Source organism: Saccostrea cucullata, unplaced genomic scaffold, assembly GCF_032062105.1.
Source record: "Saccostrea cucullata isolate Sc308-1 unplaced genomic scaffold, CSIRO_AGI_Scuc_v1 ctg6192, whole genome shotgun sequence".
Taxonomy (NCBI): domain Eukaryota; kingdom Metazoa; phylum Mollusca; class Bivalvia; order Ostreida; family Ostreidae; genus Saccostrea; species Saccostrea cuccullata.
In genome coordinates, this window is record NW_026925993.1 from 4,904 (window position 1) to 25,017 (window position 20,114).

A 20,114-nucleotide genomic window follows, 5' to 3' on the forward strand; every position below is an offset into this window, starting at 1 on the left:
ACCATTGATACAACCGGGTCCTGTACATTTATTAAATCTGGAATTTTCCAAGGATTCCGAGTACTGGAAATGGGGGACTGCATGGATAAGATGATTAAGCAAGTCGTCAAGGGGGATGTCCCCATATCAATCAAGATTATGAAAAAAATGCGTTTCTTTTTGGAAATCAACCAATGAGAAGCGAGCATACAAACCTCCGGCATAAGATTCTGTAAAATAAGAATTTTATAATGATAGAAAATTTGGTAAAAATGATTTTCAAGTTCAATTTTATTTTTTCAGTTATTAATATCCCTTGAAATTTGTAATTCATCAATAATATTTTAATCATAATCTTTATACCTTAGAACAATGACATTTATGGAAAAAAGTCTCATATTATCTAAAAAATATTATCTCGTTTTGTGATTTTGTATAGTATGTATTTTTTTTCTTCAAATAGACATTATCAGAAATTAGTAACGAATGAATGATATCTAATTTTCATTTATTATGCATTTGTTAACTTAAATACTTCTTTTAATTTAATTATATCTTTTGAATTCGTGAGGATCACAAACTCATTTGTGGATTTTAAAATTATTATCAAAGACAAACCATGCTTACTAGGGTTCAATATCAAATTCAACATAAGAAGACAACTGACGCATATTTCAAGTTTTTATTGGTTTATTGGCGGTTATGACAATGGATACACTCATAATTACTGCAAGTAAAAATCGGAAAATGATCCAAGGTGAACCCTGGAAAACAGATGAACACCCGGATATGAAATTAATGATCATGTTCTTTAATGTTTCTGAATAAATTTAATTGAAAAATCCAGGTGAGCACTACTTGTAAGCTGAATATCCGTTCACTCCAGATATCAGCAGCCGCGACGGAGGGAACGGCTCTCATGGTAGGGTTTTACCTGAAAAATACACAAAAACGAATTAGCAAGATACATTTGTAAAATAAATACAGCCTATAGTTCAAGTACTCTGAAAAAATCTATAATTTTAAGCTAAAACTATTTTTAAGGAAGGGTTTGTTGGGTGAATTTTCACGTGCTGAATGCTAGAAGTGTATGCCGGGAGACTGTAGGATGGCCGTGATGTGACATCTTACGACTTACGTGTGACCCGACAAATGAATAAAATCCTATCATTTTTTAAAAGTTTCTGACAATTCAACTTAAACATTGTATGACTATGTACAAGGACAATTTCATTAATGTAACTTTGGGAATGTCCCTGATAAATTTTCTCTTTGTCCTTTCAAACATTTTTTGCTTTTATCTTAAATATCAAATATTTAATTATTTATATATATAAAACACTACTTTTAATAATTTTCTAACTAGTTACACACAAAGACTAGAATTTGTACATTTGAAATCTCCAAACGTAGACTGTTCTAAAATTACATAATTTGATCTATGAAGTCATTTTCGTTAAAAAGTAAATTTCCTTCTATTTTATGTTTGCAAAAAGCTCATGAAATAAAAAAAATGGTAAATTTCTATTTTTATGACGTTAAGATAAAGTGTATGTTGCAAAACAGTTCAGTAAGTTGTAAATAGTTATTTGCTACAAAAGAATAAGAAATTAAATGTATATTAGCAGATATTGACAAATATCCTTATACAATATCTTTGTTGTATCTACATAACCTTAATATATCATCTTTGTTGTATTATTAAGGTCATAGGGGTCGTGAGGTTCAGTTCAGCTGTATAGCTTTCGGTAGGGAAGTCCAACTTCACTTTGAGCCCTATAACTCTGTACTTAGGTATACCTATCCACATCATCACAAAATTTATAATATATACATGTACATATATTGTCTCATTTAATTCAATCTTCTCTATACATGAAATGTTAATAAATAAATTCGGTTACGTCGTATTTTTAAAATAAATATTTTTTTTATAAATCACAATACCTTAAATTTATGTAAATACCCTTCTTTAGTTTTGGGGGGATTTTATATAAGATGAAATCCATTTAACATTTCTTTTAATATTGTGATCATCCTTATATGTGTACATAAAATACTTATAAAGCATTGGAAAAAAAAGGACTTATTAAATTAATTATGAAATTAAAAAAATTTACATGTTATATACAACAGATGACAATGTTTTCGCGACATTTTATTTTTCGCGAGAGAGACACTTGCTCTTCATAAGTAAGACAACATGTTCACAAATTTAAATAACTGTTCTATATAATCTCTAGAAAGCGATAATTATATATTCACAAGCACATGGTCTCGAGCAAGGACGCGGAAAAGTTCTCGCGAATAAAAAATGAATAAACAGTAGATGTTCTAACATCATGTTTACATTTGTTGTTTATATTATATACATGTATAATATACCACTATTAGGCATTTCTTTCCTGTCTTGTAACTCTATTTCATGTGCTTTTTTCTTTCTTGATTTTCTACAAAATATTGAAAAAAAATTTAAAATTCTGCAAATAAAATCTGTATCTGGATGTATAAAATAATCACTTAATTAGGACTGGACTAACCTGGCCATGACAACCACTAGTACGATGACGACTATGATGAATATGACAAAGAAAGCAGCTACCCCTGCATCTGTCTGTATCAAATCCTGTACCTGGCTTTCTGCAACTGTATTATTACTTTTATAGTAACGTAAATAAAACTATATTTATTTAAAACACTTTTTTTTTATTTCTGAGAATCCAATTTTCAATACAGGAAGTGAGGAACAGAACATCTGATAAAACCCTTAAAACCGAAGTCCTGTTTTACAGTAAATAGTTACACCTATTAAAAAAACACGAAACGCAACTCAAAGAAAACAAAGGGCAGTTTGAATCCTTTAATAAAAATTTATCTCCTATCGACTGAGAGAGAGAGAGAGAGAATCTAGACCGGACGTTTAATAATCAAACGTATTTTAAACAGAAATAGCTTAACTTTGATGCCAACGACCATATACCAGTAAATAACCAAATAAAAAAAACAACTTAGAATAAGGTTTTCGGTTTTTTTTATCGCTAGCAAAAAGTCGCATAATTTTGGATATATAGAGTAAATAGTCAAGAAAGATCAGTCATGTACCTAAGCCATGAAAAAATTTAAAAACCCAGAACTTTTTTTTTTATTTTTTTTATATAATTTCTACTATTGACCAGTAAAGAAAATATCCAACAATATTTGTTTGGATTCAGGTAAGATTACTCAATTGTTTTGTATTTGATTTTCTACTTTACAAACAGAACATCACGATTAAAGTCGACATTTATGATCGAGAAGTAAATTAAGACAGTAAACTTTTATATGTCGCTGATTATACTGTACCTGTAATATTGCAAAATTCCCCAATGAATCCGTTGAAACATTTGTCACAGGTTCCATTTCTCTTATTGCAGAGGGTAAAACAACCTTTTGAACAAGTAAGATTGCAGTGCAATCCAAATGTACCGTTGTCACATTCTGAAATAAATGCATATGTTTTTCCTTGAAGATAATTGATTTTTGCCAGCAAAAGGAGAAGTTTTAAAGTTCAACTTTTAGAATCTTAGCCTTAGGATACATTGAGATACAATTTCAAATCATTGTTTAAAAAAGAATAAAGACATACCGTTGTCACATTTTTCTGCCTGAAACCCAGGTGCACACAAATTTGGACATGATCCACTGATATGATTACAGGTGTCATTACCGCCGCAGTTGCCGCATATTCTTTTGCATTTTTTCCCATAAGCACCCATAGGACATTCTTCAATAAAATTCATCATATGTACCAAGATATATTCCTCCATACACATTTAGCTTTTAAATATTCTAGGGTATCACTGTTATATCAGGAAGGGTTGTCTCAAGTAAAAAAAATCGCATTGTATTCTAAAATATTTTACTTCAAATAGTGCATTAATAAAAAAAAATTCGCTTTGTCCTTTATCCATGTGCGGACAAGTTCTTTTGCGAGCGCACTATTCAAGGAGGCACTACTGTATTCTAAAAAAATATTTTTTTCTGGATTAAAGTTTTAATATTTCCCATTAATACACAACAAAATTGCTGCCTTCCTAACGATTATGAATAAAGTTAAAATTTGTGAAAGTTCAAGGAGGCACTATTCCATTCTAAAAAAATATTTTTTTCTGGATTAAAGTTTTAATATTTCACATTAATACACAAAAAGATTGTTGCTTTTCCTAACGATTATGAATAAAGTTTAAATTTGTGAAAGTGCAAGGATGTGTCAATCAAACCCACCAAAAAATTAGTGGTTTAATAACTTTTAAATGCAAGAAGATTTTTAATTAATTTTTGTGTGAAATGCTATGAAAATATATAATTTGTGACATTTTACAAAAAGTTTTATCTTTAAGTCTGTGTCCAGGCACCTTTAAGGCGCTCTGTTTACAGAAAAGTTCTTGATTAAAGACAAAAAAAAATATTTGGGATAATGGTCTTTTACTTATTATTTAATAGAGGAAGGGTTCAATTTTTTTTACATCAAATATGAGCTTTGAAAATTGATTGCAGTATTCTCTAAGCAAAAAATCCAAAAAAAAAAATGTAAAGACATTGCATATATACCATTCATCCTTCAAAATAAATAAATGCAACTACAAATAAACATATTTCACACACAGGGATACTCATACTCGTGAACAATCGAAAAGATAACTCTATCGCTTTATCATTGACATTGTTCGTTTAAAAACATATGTGCTACAGATCCCCTTTCCCATTCTACAAAAATATGAAAGAAAACGAAGAAAAAATTCATCAGGTGAAATGAAAATAATTTAGATATGCCCATTCTTTTAAAAATCATTTAAATGATACAATTCAGCCATCAGACATTTAGAGAAAAATATGCTTTGTAGATAAGAAAGAATTTTCTACATGTATTTCTTTTCTCTGCATATTTAATAATTTCATCTAGTTGACTTACCTTCATCGCACTTATCCTTTATCCATCCATCTGCACACCCTTCAATACAGATTCCATCATCTTTTCTACACGGTAATCCACCTGTACAATGCCCACTGCAATTGTACATACAGCGTTCTCCAAATGTACCATTATTGCATTCTAAAAGCAAATATTTCAAAAATCTCTCTGTGATTAAGGATTCTGCATTCCTAGCACAAATAAATCATGATTTGTTTTAAAATTCTAGACATAATAAAGAATATATAAAATTATTTGTTCCCTTTAAGTGTATATAAAAACGAAAATACACAAAATCTTTATGAATTAGTATGCCTGTGTTAAGTTTGTACAGGCATATTTACACATTATCTGTTGATATAAACTAAAACAGTTTATGAACATGTACCTGCCTATAATACAATGTAGTGTCTAAAATCTATTCATAAATCATGGCAATTTAAAATATTAAAACCAAGAGTAACTTTTTATTCAATATAGGTTAAGAAAAGTAATGAACAAAACATGAATTATATGTCACGTGACGAGAAAATTATATTCATATTATATATTTGTATTACTTAGTAATTATGTTAACTTAAAAACATGACACACAAAAAATCCCAACAATTATTTTTTGAAAATTCCTTAATAAGCTAAAATTCATATAAAAATATTTACTTTTCTTGCGTCAATTAGATCATAGAAAATAAAAAAAAAAAACTGAATTTGACAACAGGATAATTAAAAGTTTATGAACGTACCAATATTGCATCTTTTATCAGGTGTATTTTTCCATCCTTTCTGACAGTCTCCATTTGGACAGGAACCATTCACGTGATCACATGTTGCGTTTTTAGTACAATTTCCACAGGGATTTGAACAGTTCTTTCCATAAAAATAGTCGCTGCATGCTAAGGATATATACTAATTTATATATGTATGTGTGTAGCTGCGTATAGATATCATAATGAATGTTGCTGAAAAACTCTTAAATTCTTATAGGTACCTGGATACAGATTTGAAGTTAATTAATCGAAAATCTTATTTCAATGAAAATTTATTAATGCTTCATTTTTTTGCGGGATTGATTGACACACCCTTGCACTTTCACAAAATCCAGAAAATTCAGAGGTGACTTGTTCGAAAGCAAAACAAACACAGAATATGTTGTTAGTCCGTGCAGATGTGGTGAGCAGACTTTGACTATTGAACGTACCCGGTGAATCGTAAACATCAACAGTAACAGAACTCGTGTCTTGTTTACATAAGCTGTACACATAAAACGAATGTGATCGATTTGCTCAACTCTGTACACAACACATAGCTCAGAATGATGATCCTTGTGAAGGAGTTTTGCTTTCTAACATTTCTACTCTAAATAAAATTATTTTTTCTGGATTAAAATTTTAATATTTCTCATTAATTGACAACAAGATTGCCACTTTTCTTAAAGATTAAGAATAATGTTAAAATTTGTGAAAGTGTAAGGATGTGTAAATGAAACCCACCAAAAAATTTAAAGTTTAATTCTTTTTAAATGAGATAAGATTTTTTATTAATTTTTGTGTGAAATGCTATGAAAATATATAATTCGTGATGTTATACAGAAAATATTAAATTCAAGTCTGTGTCCAGGCACCTTTAAGCCGTTCTGTTTACCGACAAGTTGTTCATTAAAGACATAAGAAATGCTTATTTTTGGATAATTGTCTTTTGCTGATTAATAAATAGAAGAAGGGTCAAATTTTTTTTACAACAAATATGAGCTTTGAAAATTGATTGCTGTATTCTCTAAGCAAAAAAATCAAATATCTTATAAAGACATTGCATATATACTATTCTTCCTTCATAATAAATAAATACATCTACAACTAAAGATATTTCACACACAAGGATAGTCATACTAGTAAACAATCGAAAATATAATTCTATCACTTTATCATTGACATTATTCATTTAATAACATACATAATTAGTGCTATAGAACGTGAACATTTAATATGCACCTTTATCACATCTCTTATCAGGTGTATGTTTCCACCCTGGCTCACAGTCTTCATTTGGACAGGAACCAGTCACGTGATCACATGTTGCGTTTTTTGTACAATGTCCACAGGGACGAGTACAGTCGATACCGTAAAATCCGCTTTTGCATTCTAGAAAAAAAATGAAAGAAAACAGAGTAAAGAAATCATCAGGTAAAATAAAATTAACATAGATATGTCCCTCTTTTAAAAATCATCTAAATGACACAATTCGGCCATCAATCATTTAGAGAAAAATATGCTATGAGATAAAAAAGAAATTCGTACATGTATTTTTTCTTTCTCTTCATATTTAATAATTTCAACCGGTTGATTTACCTTCATCGCACTTATCCTTTGTCCATCCATCTGCACACCCTTCAATACAGATTCCATCATCTTTTTTGCACGGCAATCCACCTTTACAATGCCCACTGCAATTGTACATACAGTGTTCTCCGAAAGTACCATTATTGCATTCTAAAAGCAAATATTTAAAATTTATTTCTATTTGATTCAGGATTCTGCATTCCTAATAAAAAGGTATGTTTTTTTCTGTTTCTTTTGAAAATTCTATGTATAATAAATAATATACAATACAGTTTGTTCCCTTTAGTGTATATAAACACGAAGATACACAAAATCTTTATAAATGAGAACGCCTGTGTATTGTTTGTACATGTATATATACATATTACCTGTACATGTTGAAATAAATTAAAACAGTTTATGTACATGTACGTGCCGATAATTGTGTCTAAATCTATTTTTAAACCATGGCAACTAAAAATATCGAAACCAAGGAGTAACTTTTATTCAAATTAGGTTAAAAAGAGTAATGAACAAAACATGAAGTATATATCATGTGACAAGAGAATTGTATTGAAATTAATAATTAACTAGATGCTGTCATGAGACAGTAATACTCGCACTAAGGTGTTTGCCTCTAAAACACGCTCCTACATATTGGCCGGCTTTCCAAGGAAAAAGTCAAAATAATTCTATAATTTACATAGGCGTCGGAACCGGGGGAGGGGGGGGGGCTAGGGCCGGTGTTTTTTTTCCAAACATATACTTAGTATAGATATTGAACATTGCTTCATAGGTTTAGCCCCCCCCCCCCCACTTTCCACAGACACATGGCAGTATACATGTAGGTAAAAAATGGGAAAAAGGTAGTGTATAGAAAACAAAATTATGGTACTGAAGTTCGAATTCAACCCCCCCCCCCCCCCCGAAATAGGATTTTCGTGTTTGGGAAATTGATGTTTTCGTTTTCTTTTTTTTTTTTTTTGCTTGTCAGGTTTTTTTATTACGTTATAAATTTTTTTTTTACACCTAGCCCCCCCCCCCACTTTGAATTTGCTTCCGACACCAATGATTTACATGTATTCATCAAACTGAGTATGAAATTCTCAGACCGGCCCTGTGACCTATAACTCAGAACCTCTTATATTTATTTTACATGCTTAATTCATTATATACCAGTTTGAATTCTATTAATGATGTAAATAAGATTTTGATAAATGTTTTGCTCATAATAGGACCTTTTTAAATTTATTAATCCCCCCCCCCCGTCGACACCACAATCACACAGCACATACTGTTTGGAATAGGCTAGATGGAAAAGTTTTGTTAAAACATCGTTTGTTATGAATTAATTTAAAATTTGTTCTTGTACTATACATGTTAACATGTAAATTTCTACATCACATCATGTTGCGTCACCCATTATCATATTTTTAGATTAAACACCATTTGGCACACCTCGGCCGATTCCCACTTCATCTGATAAGGTGACGGAATCGACGAAGGTTTGTCGAATGGAATTAGCACAAATGGCTGCAGTCTGGTGTGCATTGGATTAATTCATTTTGTGTTATAACTGGATTTATATTTCATGAAGTTGACGAGACAAACATGTATGGCAGTCGGTAAGTACAAGTTTAAGTATAGTGGGGAGTAAAATAAACCCAAACGATTAGGTTAAAGTTCAAAAAGGGTCAAAGATCATCGCATGGCACACTAGACGAATTTCATATTGTGAAGTTATCTGCCATTGTCGATGTGACATTCAGTTACTGCCAATACTGGTGCGGATCCAGAATTTTTTTTCGGGAGTAGGGAGAGGGGTTCACATCTCGGTCAGAAAATTTCCAGCCCAGAATTTCCTGACAAGCAGGAGAAAAAAAAAACTGAAATAATTAAATAAACAAAATAAAAACAATGATAGTGTGGTCAATGTTTTCTCAGTTAGGGGGAGGATGTCCAAAGTCATTTTTTATTTGCTTCAGTATATGGGGGGATTCCAATCTCCCTACCCACTCCCTGTCCCTGAAATAACAATCTATTTTGTGATTCCAATTAAATAGTATATTTTTTTCCATTTGTTGTGTTTATATTATGTCTGTCTATTTGTCTGCAGAAATTATAACCTTGCCCATAAGTTTTAAGTGGGATGGGCTACACAAATGGCTTCTACATTTTATAGGTTTATTTCTTGTGACAATTAAGACCTTTTATTTAGGTACCATTAATTTTTACCTGAAATCCCTTGACCTAGGATACACATTTTTACAAGAAAAATACCAAACTTTAAACTTGGCCTAAATTTTGATCAATAGGTGCTAGGTCTTTTATGCTTAACATGTGTATTCATTGTGAACTGTCAACAATTATAAATATGTTTGACCTTGACCCTATAGTTTGAACCACTTAAAAAAAATTAACCTTGGCAATTAACTTTTGAACAGGAATTACTAGGGATATCTTTATTTCACATGTGCATTCCTTGTGACAAGACTTTCTTCTGATACTAACAATTTGAATCCTTTGACCTTGAACTTTGAGTTTGACATATATTTGAGAAACTTCAACCTTCGCCATAGGCTTCCATACAGGGACATCAGTGTTTCACAAACACATCTTGTCTTCATTATTATTTGGTGGTGTCTCCATATGAGGGAAAAATTCTCAAGAGAGATGTATTCACAACAAACAAACAAATTACTAAAGAAAATATAAAACATGAATATGTTGGTCATATATATCTCTGCATGAAAAAAACAGCTTTTCAAATACTGCAACCATATTCTAACCCTTTCAAAACACTCATTTGAGCTTTTCTGGTTTCCTTAACATGTAATGTCTGTCCTGACGTGTCGTCCATCTGTTTGTCTGAAAACTTTTTACATTTTTAACTTCTCTAGAACCACTGGGCCAATTTTACCCAATTCATATAGAAATATGTATATTTGTATGTCAGACTGTCCATCTGTCTCAATAAATTTAACCTTGGTCATCACGGTAATATCTACTGAATATTAAACTTATGTATTAGTATTTACCTGTGAGAATGGCATGGTTTTTTTATGCACCCGGATCGATAGATCCCGGGCGTATATTGTTTTTGTCCTGTCTGTTTGTCTTTTTGTCTGTTTGTCTGTTTATCTGTTTGTCTGTCTGTCTGTTGTCAACTTTAACCTTGGCCATAACTTTTGAACAATAAGAGATAGAGACTTCATATTTGGTATGCATACTCCAGTAATAAAGTCCTTTCAAATGACATCAAGGTCAATGACCTTGTGACCTTGACTGTGACCTATATGCTAAAAATAGCTTTTTCCACTGTTTGTCATAAATTTTTAACCAAAGAAGATAGGGACTTCATATTTGGTATGCATACTCCACTAATAGAATCCTTTCAAACAACATCAAGGTCAATGATCTTGCAACCTTGACTGTGACCTATATGCTAAAAATAGCTTTTTACACTTTTTGCCATAACTTTTTAACCATAGGAGATAGGAACTTCATATTTGGTATGCATACGATATCGATAAAGTCCTTTCAAACGACGGCAAGGTCAATGATCTTGTGATCTTGACTGTGACCTATATGCTAAAAATAGCTCTTTACACTTTTTGCCATAACTTTTGAACCATAGGAGATAGAGACTTCATATTTGGTATGCATACTCCATTGATTAAGTTCTTTCGAATGACACCATGGTCAATGACCTTGTGACCTTGACTGTGATCAATATGCTAAAAATAGATTTTTTGAACTTTGTTGCCGCCGGGCGCATAGTGTTTCACAAACAAATCTTGTTTTTTTTTTACCTGTGACGTACAAGTTTGACCTACTTGCAAAAAATTAAATTGTTATAAATTCATCATTTTGAAGGAGAAAAGTTAGGGCATTCATATCATAATGCATGTATATTATTACCTGTGATAAGACCTTTCCAAATAAATCATGATTTTTACTCTGTGACCTTGACCTTGAAGAGGTCAAGCCTCTACTTTTCAAAAATGTTGCATTTGCTTATAACTTTTGATTGAGATGAGATATGACTCTCACATTTGACATATACATTAATTACTCATAAGAATTCAAGGTGTTTCCCAGCATGTGATGCTTTTTTTTACCCCTTGACGTTGATGTTTTACATAATTTTCAAAATATTTAACTCTCCTAAAAGATGATTAGGCTTCTGAGTAACATTAAGGAAGACTTCAGGGAAGACAGGGCTTTTTTCACAAAAAACGTCATTTTTCGACCCATATTTGACCCCCCAGGGCAAAATCTTAATTCCAAAACCTTACTGCACATCTACCTGACACCACCAACCATCTCCCAACAGATGATTAGGCTACTGTGTAAAATGTAGGAGAAGTTCAGGGAAGACGGGGCTTTTTGCATAAAAAATGTCATTTTTTGACCCCCATTTGACCCCCCAGGGCAAAATCAAAATTCCGAAACCTTACTGCACATCTACATGACCCCACCAACCATCTCTCAAAAATGAATAGGCTGCTGAGTAAAATGTAAGAGGAGTTCAGGGAAAACGGGGCTTTTTGTATAAAAAACGTTATTTTTCCACCCCCATTTGACCCCCCGGGGCAAAATCTAAATTCAGAAACCTTACTGCACATCTACATGACCCAACCAACCATCTCCCAAAAGATGATTAGGCTACTGTGTAAAATGTAGAAGGAGTTCAGGGAAGACGGGGCTTTTTGCATAAAAAACATCATTTTTCGACCCCCATTTGACCCCCCGGGGCAAAATCAAAATTCCGAATCCTTACTGCACATCTACATGACAACACCAATCATCCCCCAAAAGATGATAAGGCTGCTGAGTAAAATGTAAGAGGAGTTCAGGGAAGATGGGGCTTTTTGCATAAAAAACGTCATTTTTCGACCCCCATTTGACCCCCTGGGGCAAAATCAAAATTCCGAAACCTTACTGCACATCTACATGACACCACCAATCATCCACCAAAAGGTGATTAGGCTGCTGTGTAAAATGTAGAATGAGTTCAGGGAAGACGGGACTTTTTGCACAAAAAACGTCATTTTTCAACCCCCATTTGACCCCCCAGGGCAAAATCTAAATTCCGAAACCTTACTGCATATCTACATGACACCACCATCTCCCAAAAGATGATTAGGCTACTGTGTAAAATGTAGAAGGAGTTCAGGGAAGACGGGGCTTTTTGCATAAAAAAACATCATTTTTCTACCTCCATTTGACCCCCTGGGGCAAAATCAAAATTCCAAAACCTTACTGCACATCTTCGTGACAACACCAATCATCCCCCAAAAAATGATAAGGCTGCTGAGTAAAATGTAAGAGAAGTTCAGAGAAGACGGGGCTTTTAGCATAAAAAACGTCATTTTTCGACCCCCATTTGACCCCCCAGGGCAAAATCAAAATTCCAAAACCTTACTGCACATCTACATGACCCAACCAACCATCTCCCAAAAGATGATTAGGCTACTGTGTAAAATGTAGAAGGAGTTCAGGGAAGACCGGGCTTTTTGCATAAAAAACATCATTTTTCGACCCCCATTTGACCCCCCGGGGCAAAATCAAAATTCCGAAACCTTACTGCACATCTACATGACACCACCAATCATCCCCCAAAAGATGATAAGGCTGCTGAGTAAAATGTAAGAGCAGTTCAGGGAAGATGGGGCTTTTTGCATAAAAAACGTCATTTTTTGACCCCTATTTGACCCCCCGGGGCAAAATCAAAATTCCGAAACCTTACTGCACATCTACATGACACCACCAATCATCCCCCAAAAGGTGATTAGGCTGCTGAGTAAAATGTAGAAGGAGTTCAGGGAAGACGGGACTTTTTGCACAAAAAACGTCATTTTTCGACCCCCATTTGACCCCCTGGGGCAAAATCAAAATTCCGAAACCTTACTGCACATCTACACGACCCCACCAACCATCTCCCAAAAGATGATTAAGCTACTGTTTAAAATGTAGGAGGAGTTCAGGGAAGAAAAGTGTGACAGACGGACGGACGGACGGACGGACGGACGGACATGAGTAACAACAATATACCCGAACTTTCTTTAGAAAGTGCGGGTATAATAATTATGTTTACATGAAAGCATGATACACCACAAATTCCAGCAATTATTTTTGAAACCACCTAAATAGGCTAAAATTCATATAAGAATACTTTTTCTGCATCAATTAAATCATGCAAAATGAAAACAACTGAATTTGATAAAATGATTTACCTTTGTCTCTTATTTCAATTATAAGGTTGATTCATGGTTTATGAACGTACCAATATTGCATCTTTTATCAGGTGTATGTTCCCATCCTGGCTCACAGTCTCCATTAGGACAGGAACCAGTCACGTGATCACACGTTGCGTTTTTTGTACAATGTCCACAAGGACGAGTACAGTTTATACCGTAAAATCCACTTTCGCATTCTAGAAAGAATGAAAGAAATGAAATAACTCAGCTAATAAATAACAAAAGATATGAAACCTTAATATATGATATTGATGAAATTAATTGGTACCAAAAGTAGGGTATTCTCACTAGAAAACAATTGTGAAATTTGAAAGTAAGCTAATGTTAAAATTCTTTTCAATAAGTACAAAAAAATCCTATGTCAAGGTCAAAAGGTCAAGGTAATTGGTAGAAAATGAAAGGTCTTTCAGCATTGAATACTTATATAGAGCATGAAAGCCCTAGCCCTTAACATTCAGAAGTTATGCCCGATTTCTTTTTTTTTAAAAAGTACGTCAAACTTCAAGGTCAATATCTAAGGGTTAAAATTCTTGTTCTCAAATGAAAGGTCTTGTCACAAGGATTAAATATGTAAAGGATAAAAGCACTAGCCCTAACCTTTTAAAACTTATTATCAAGGTTTCCTTTTTTAAGGTAGGTGAAGCTCAAAGGTCAAGGTCAATGTTATTGCTAGCCAATGAAGGGTCTTTTCACAAGGATTACATAATTAGTATAAAAGCCCTATCCCTTACCGCTCAAAAGTTTTGACTGTGGTTAACTTTTTTTCACAAGTATGGAAATTTACAAGGTCAAGGTCAAATGGTCAAGATTGTTGGTATCCAATGAAAGGCTTTTCAACAAAGATTACATATGTAAAATATAAATGACCAGGTAAAAAACTAGCTTAGTTGACTTGGCTTCGGTCTTGCATTAATGACAAAGGAACATAAAAGTTATTTTAACAAATTTAAGTAAAACTTAGGAAGTTAATAAAAAAACATGACTTACGTGATTTTTCAAACTGAAAAATATACTAAGAAAATTTTATGAATTCTGCCCCTGACCCAATCTCTAATATTTTGGCGGTCCGTGCTTGCTATGTTCCTATTTTGTATTGTTTTTATACACTTTTAATCTTGAATACCATTCGTTATCTCCATTTGTTTAATTGAAAATAAAATTTCCAATTGGGTCTAGCAATGCCTTAAAGTAAAAGAAACATAACATGTACGTACTCTGATTGCATTTTCTGTCACTTGTAATATTCCATCCCGGTGCACATAGTCCAGAAGGACAGAAACCCTCCACGTGATTGCAGTTTTCGTTATTAGAACAATGTCCACAAGAAAGGTTGCAGTTCATACCATAAAAACCTCCTTGACATTCTACAAGATAAACATAATCGTATTACGTCATAAAATAAAATCAGAAGTTTACAAAGAAAATGTCGTTTAAGAGCTAGGTCATAGGAATTATAGGTCGAATGTTATTCTAAGGTCTTTCATCTGCTCTGCAACCAATTTGTGCCGATCATTTCTTGCTACTCAGCGGCATTGTTATTGTTTGAAAAAGGGGCGGACCTAATTTATACTTGAAATATTTACTGTGACGTCACACAAAATAGGTAAACATTTTGTATTTCTAATAATACTAGAAAATCAAATACTTTTGAATATTAAACTGTATTAGCATAATAAAGAATATGAAAACTTATCAATGCATTAAAGATAGTTGCTAGTTAAATCCAAGACAACAATTAATTTAAAAAATCACTTACAGTTCCTGAAACGTTCTACGTTCCCATTTTTTCCGTTCGTTAACCGCTCGTTCACCGATCGATCGGTGTTGCTCACCGTTCGTTCAGCGTGCGTTCACCGTTCGAGCTCCGTTCACGGTTTTGCGTTTACCGTTCACCGTGCGCTCGCGTTTACCCTTCACAAAACGTTCACCGTTTGCTCTTCGTTCCGTTTACTTTGCGTTCACGGTTTTGCGTTCACCGTTCACTTATCGTTCAGTCTTCATTCTCATTCGGAATCCGAAGTGAAAGGACTTATCTTTTTGATGGTAAGGATTAACACGTTTTTTAATTAACTAAAATATCGTGTTTGAGAAATAATTATTTCATTGCAAAAATTATCTACACTATTTATATTTCTATTATTATAATTTCGCTGTTACTTTATTTCTGAAATTTCCCTGGAAAATAATACATTAAGTACCTATATGTATGTAGAACAATGATAAAATATTAATTTTAAAAAAGGGGAATGTACAAATGCTTCACGCACGGCAATTTCTTGTTGTTATGTAAAAGACGACTAATCATTAATGGATGGATAATATTCCAAGTAAGACAAGAAAACACAAAAAAAATTATTTCTAATACGCATTTAAAAAAAATGCCCGAAAACATATATGAGAACTACTGTTAGGTCAGAGAATAATGAACAGTACTGCAAATATTTAGTTAAATAAATATCTCTAGAATTAATTAAATTAATAGCGTGATTTTAAATTTTAGATAAAACCAACTGTTTAAAATGTAATACATAAGATTTTTTTTACTCTAAGTTAAGTCTATTATTAGAGAGGGAAAAAGTTTCTTCATTCACCGTACCTAAATATATGATTGCCATTCAGTAAAAATAAGAGCCCCCCCCCCCCCTCCGTGCCTTATCTCCCGATATCAAATACTTAGTTAGTATATCCAGAATATTTCAATTAATATTTAATGTGTATTGTAACACAAAAAATATCAGTCTTAAAACGAACATCAAACAGTCATTAAACAATAGTATTCCAAAATATACATGTGCCGACAGTAGGATTTTAAATTGGCAGGGAATATGTTTGAAATTCAATTTCAAACTTAATCTTTGCAAATGTAAATTCCCATTGTTTATTTTTTTTCTGCAGGAATGCAAAAATCAGATCTGAAATAAAAGGTAAAAATATTAAAACTTCTTGTAAATACTAAATGACTCTTTGCCTTCGGCATGCATGGTGAAACGAGATTTCCACACCTCCACTGCGTCTAATGATTTTGATTGACAGGCCAAGCACGCGGACTTCTTGTGAACCGTGTGAAGTTGTAGATGGAAATAAAAGCCGATGATTATTGTCACACGGATTTGTTAATCTAAAAAAATTGATTACTTTTATTACTTGGAATATTTCGGAACAATAATAAGAATTTTATTTGATGCAACAGATGTCTGAGAATGGAGGGGATTTTCTCTCTCTCTCTCTCATACATTTCTCTGTTTAATAGAAACTATGACAGCACATTACTTATTTAGTTTATAGTTTTGAAAATGTAATCTATTACAAATAATTTTAATGACTCTTTCCATCATCTTGTCCGAGTATTATGACGGCCGGGAAATGTCTACAGATACATGTAGAGGTTTGCTAAAATAATCATCATAAAAAAATAAAAATTACACTTAAATATAGAATATTTTGCATCAGAATTTTAGATTACGAGTGTTTTATGCAATACATCAACAGACAAAAGTGATTTTCAAAGAAAAAATCCGGTTTATTTTTACTCAGAATCGCCTTGGCATGGAAATACATTGTTTCAACTTGATACAATGTAATAAATTCATTTTATTAGTAGTAGTTTTATCTTCTAAAGTCCACATTATTTTAATAGTTTAAAAAAACATATTTACTATATAAGAAGATTAATTTATATTTCAACTACACGCATTCGGTAACAAATACACATGTTTTACGGTGATAAAAATCATATTATTAAAATATTGATTTAAACATGGGTATGTGCAAAGAAATGTTTTTATTTATTTATTTATTTACTTAATATTTATATATCAACGGAGGCATTACGAATAAATCGTTTCTATTGCGTTCACCGTTTGTTAACCATTCACTTTGCGCTCACGTTCGCGCTCCGTTTGCGTTCTGCGCTCACTCACCGTTCACTGTTCACACATCGTTCACTAAGTTGCGTTCAGCGTTCGTTCAGCGTTTAGGTGGGAAAATAGAATGTTTCAGGGACTATATCACAGCAAACTTTTCGACATGACGTCATTTTGGTAAAAATGACGTATTTAATGTGCTGCAAAAGGCAGAGGAAGTATATTTTTCAGTGAAAACTGGATTTTATAATCAAACAGAATATGTTTCACACATTTCAAATAGGCAATGAATACGTGTTGTTCATTACATGTATGTCCTTTTAATTGTTTAAGAACCAGGATTGTCGAGCTCATCTTTTATTTTATTTGTATTAAAAATCAGACAAGTTATTTCCATTATTACTCATGGTTCATTATCTTATTGCATGAGATGGATCTTCAAACAAGGTATCATGGTTCTTGCACCACCACGACCATTCCTTAGAAGGGTGTCGTATTGAACAAAAAGGGATCATTACGACACAATGAACTAGTTTTTTAAGCAATACTTATTTTTTTCCTCATAACATTTCCAAACATTTTATCTTTCCTCCTAATGTTCTCATGAGATGGGAAATACTGAGTACGCTGTACGGTGTTATGATTATGGGTTATCAGGGTTTCTAAATGACAAATTATTAATTATTAAATTCAATATATTTTTATATAATTGTTTATTACTTTTCGGTCTTGTTTGACATCTGTAGTTGAAAGTTAATTGTTTTCATTTGATGTTTAGGAGAGGCATTTTTGCACATGTTACCAATATCTAATTCTTGACGTCTCTTTCCTGTCTCACGATATCAATGTCATTTACTCATACTTGATATCAGCTTTATTGTTAGATCTTAGGATGATGTTCTTTGAATTTGATATGCTTAGCTCTACCTAATTTCAGTGTTGTAAATCAATGTCATACGGATTCCCCCTGTTCTTGCAATTTTCTATGTGAGTGAGTTTGTGAGTGAGTTACTTTTAGGAAAATTCTTTGTAAAATTCAGTTTGTTCCATCTACGAAATTTGTTCTAATTTATATTTGTGAAATTTATATTTTTGGACTTACAATAAATTCTAAACTTTAAAACCTGACTTATCAATTTTACAATTTATTACAACGGTATATGAGCTTTACATGCTGTCTATAATATACCTTATTTTGTGTTTACTTTAATTAATCAATTCTTTAAGTTTCAAAATAATCTCTCTCTATTTAAAAGAAACAGTGATTCTTTCGTCTCATTTTCCATGAATCTTGATTTTTTTCTATACGATTCATCAAGTAAAATTCTTGTTAACCTTCAAGGTTTAGGTGTTTGTATATAGCAGTATGTGTATAAGACATTATCAGGTCATATAAACATGAAATAAATATGCCCATTCTTAAAATTCATCTAAATGACACAATTTAGCTATCAAATATTTAGAGAAAATATGTTTTATAGACAAGAAATAATTTCGTAAATGTATTTTCCTTGCTCCTAATATTCAATAATTTCATCTGGTTGACTTACCTTCATTGCACTTATCCTTTGTCCATCCATCTGCACACCCTTCAATACAGATTCCATCATCTTTTTTGCATGGCAATCCACCTGTACAATGCCCACTGCAATTGTACATGCAGTGTTCTCCAAATGTACCATTATTGCATTCTAAAAACAAATATTTCAAATTTATCTCTCTGTGATTAAGAATTCTACATTCCTATATCTTGTAAAAGTCATGATTATTTTGAGAAAAAAAAAAAACTCTAGACATTATAAAGAATATCAAAAGAGTTTGCTCCCCTTGAGTGTATATAAACACTAAAAATACAAAAAATCTTTAAAAATGAGTATTACTGTGTTAAGTTTGTACGGGTATATGTACATATTATCTGTTAAAATAAATTAAAACAGTTTACGTACATGTACATGCCGATAATTGTGTCTCAAATCTATTTATAAACCATGATAATTAAAAATATTGAAACCAAGGAGTAACTTTTTATGTCATGCGACAAGAGAATTATATTCATATTATATATTGCTTAATAATTACATGTATGTTTCTTCATCAGCTAAAAGTCTTATAAAATATTTACTTTTTCAATTAAATCATGCAAAATAAAAACAACTAAATTGGATAACATAATTTACTTTTTTTCTTATTTCAATTATAAGGATAATTCATAGTAAACATGTATGAACGTACCAACATTGCATCTTTTATCGGGTGTATTTTTCCATCCTTTCTCACAGTATCCGTTGGGACAGGAACCATTCACGTGATCACATTTTTCGGTTTTAGCACAATTTCCACAGGGATTTGAACAGTTCTTTCCATAAAAATAGTCGTTGCATGCTAAAGATATATACTTATTTATATATGTGTGTAGCAGCGTATAGAAATCATAATGAACTTTGCTGAACAACTCTCAAATTCTTAAGCTGTTCTGTTCACTGAAAAGTTGTTGGTTAAAGACATAAAAAATGTTTATTTTTGAATAATTGTCTTTTACTTAAAAAGAAACATTCATTTTTTTACATCAAATATGAGCTTTGAAAATTTATTGCTGTATTCTCTAAGCAAAAATCACATAATTTATAAAGGCTTTAAATATATACCATTCCTTCTCCAATTAAATAAATACATCTACAACTAAAGATATTTCACACACAAGGATACTCATACTAGTAAACAATCGAAAATATAATTCTATCAC

General features: G+C 32.1%; 1 protein-coding gene across 30 annotated transcripts in view; it reads right to left on the reverse strand.

Annotated features, from left to right (window-relative positions):
* Positions 1–672: 672 nt before the first annotated feature.
* Positions 673–20,114, reverse strand: part of LOC134270297 (multiple epidermal growth factor-like domains protein 6) — a 42,439-nt gene continuing 22,997 nt past the window's right edge. For 15 of the 30 annotated variants that reach the window (XM_062752505.1, XM_062752516.1, XM_062752506.1 and 12 more), the window contains 13 exons: positions 19,604–19,753; positions 18,922–19,062; positions 14,723–14,872; positions 13,535–13,684; positions 7,276–7,416; positions 6,919–7,068; positions 5,674–5,823; positions 4,931–5,071; positions 3,605–3,742; positions 3,322–3,456; positions 2,520–2,625; positions 2,365–2,429; positions 673–913 (listed from right to left, as the gene is read on the reverse strand). In XM_062752505.1, coding sequence (XP_062608489.1) covers positions 897–913; positions 2,365–2,429; positions 2,520–2,625; positions 3,322–3,456; positions 3,605–3,742; positions 4,931–5,071; positions 5,674–5,823; positions 6,919–7,068; positions 7,276–7,416; positions 13,535–13,684; positions 14,723–14,872; positions 18,922–19,062; positions 19,604–19,753 — 1,634 coding nt within the window. In that variant the 3' untranslated portion in view covers positions 673–896. The remainder of the gene's footprint in view (positions 914–2,364; positions 2,430–2,519; positions 2,626–3,321; positions 3,457–3,604; positions 3,743–4,930; positions 5,072–5,673; positions 5,824–6,918; positions 7,069–7,275; positions 7,417–13,534; positions 13,685–14,722; positions 14,873–18,921; positions 19,063–19,603; positions 19,754–20,114) is intronic. The other 15 variants (XM_062752508.1, XM_062752489.1, XM_062752517.1 and 12 more) reach the window with 13 other exon arrangements.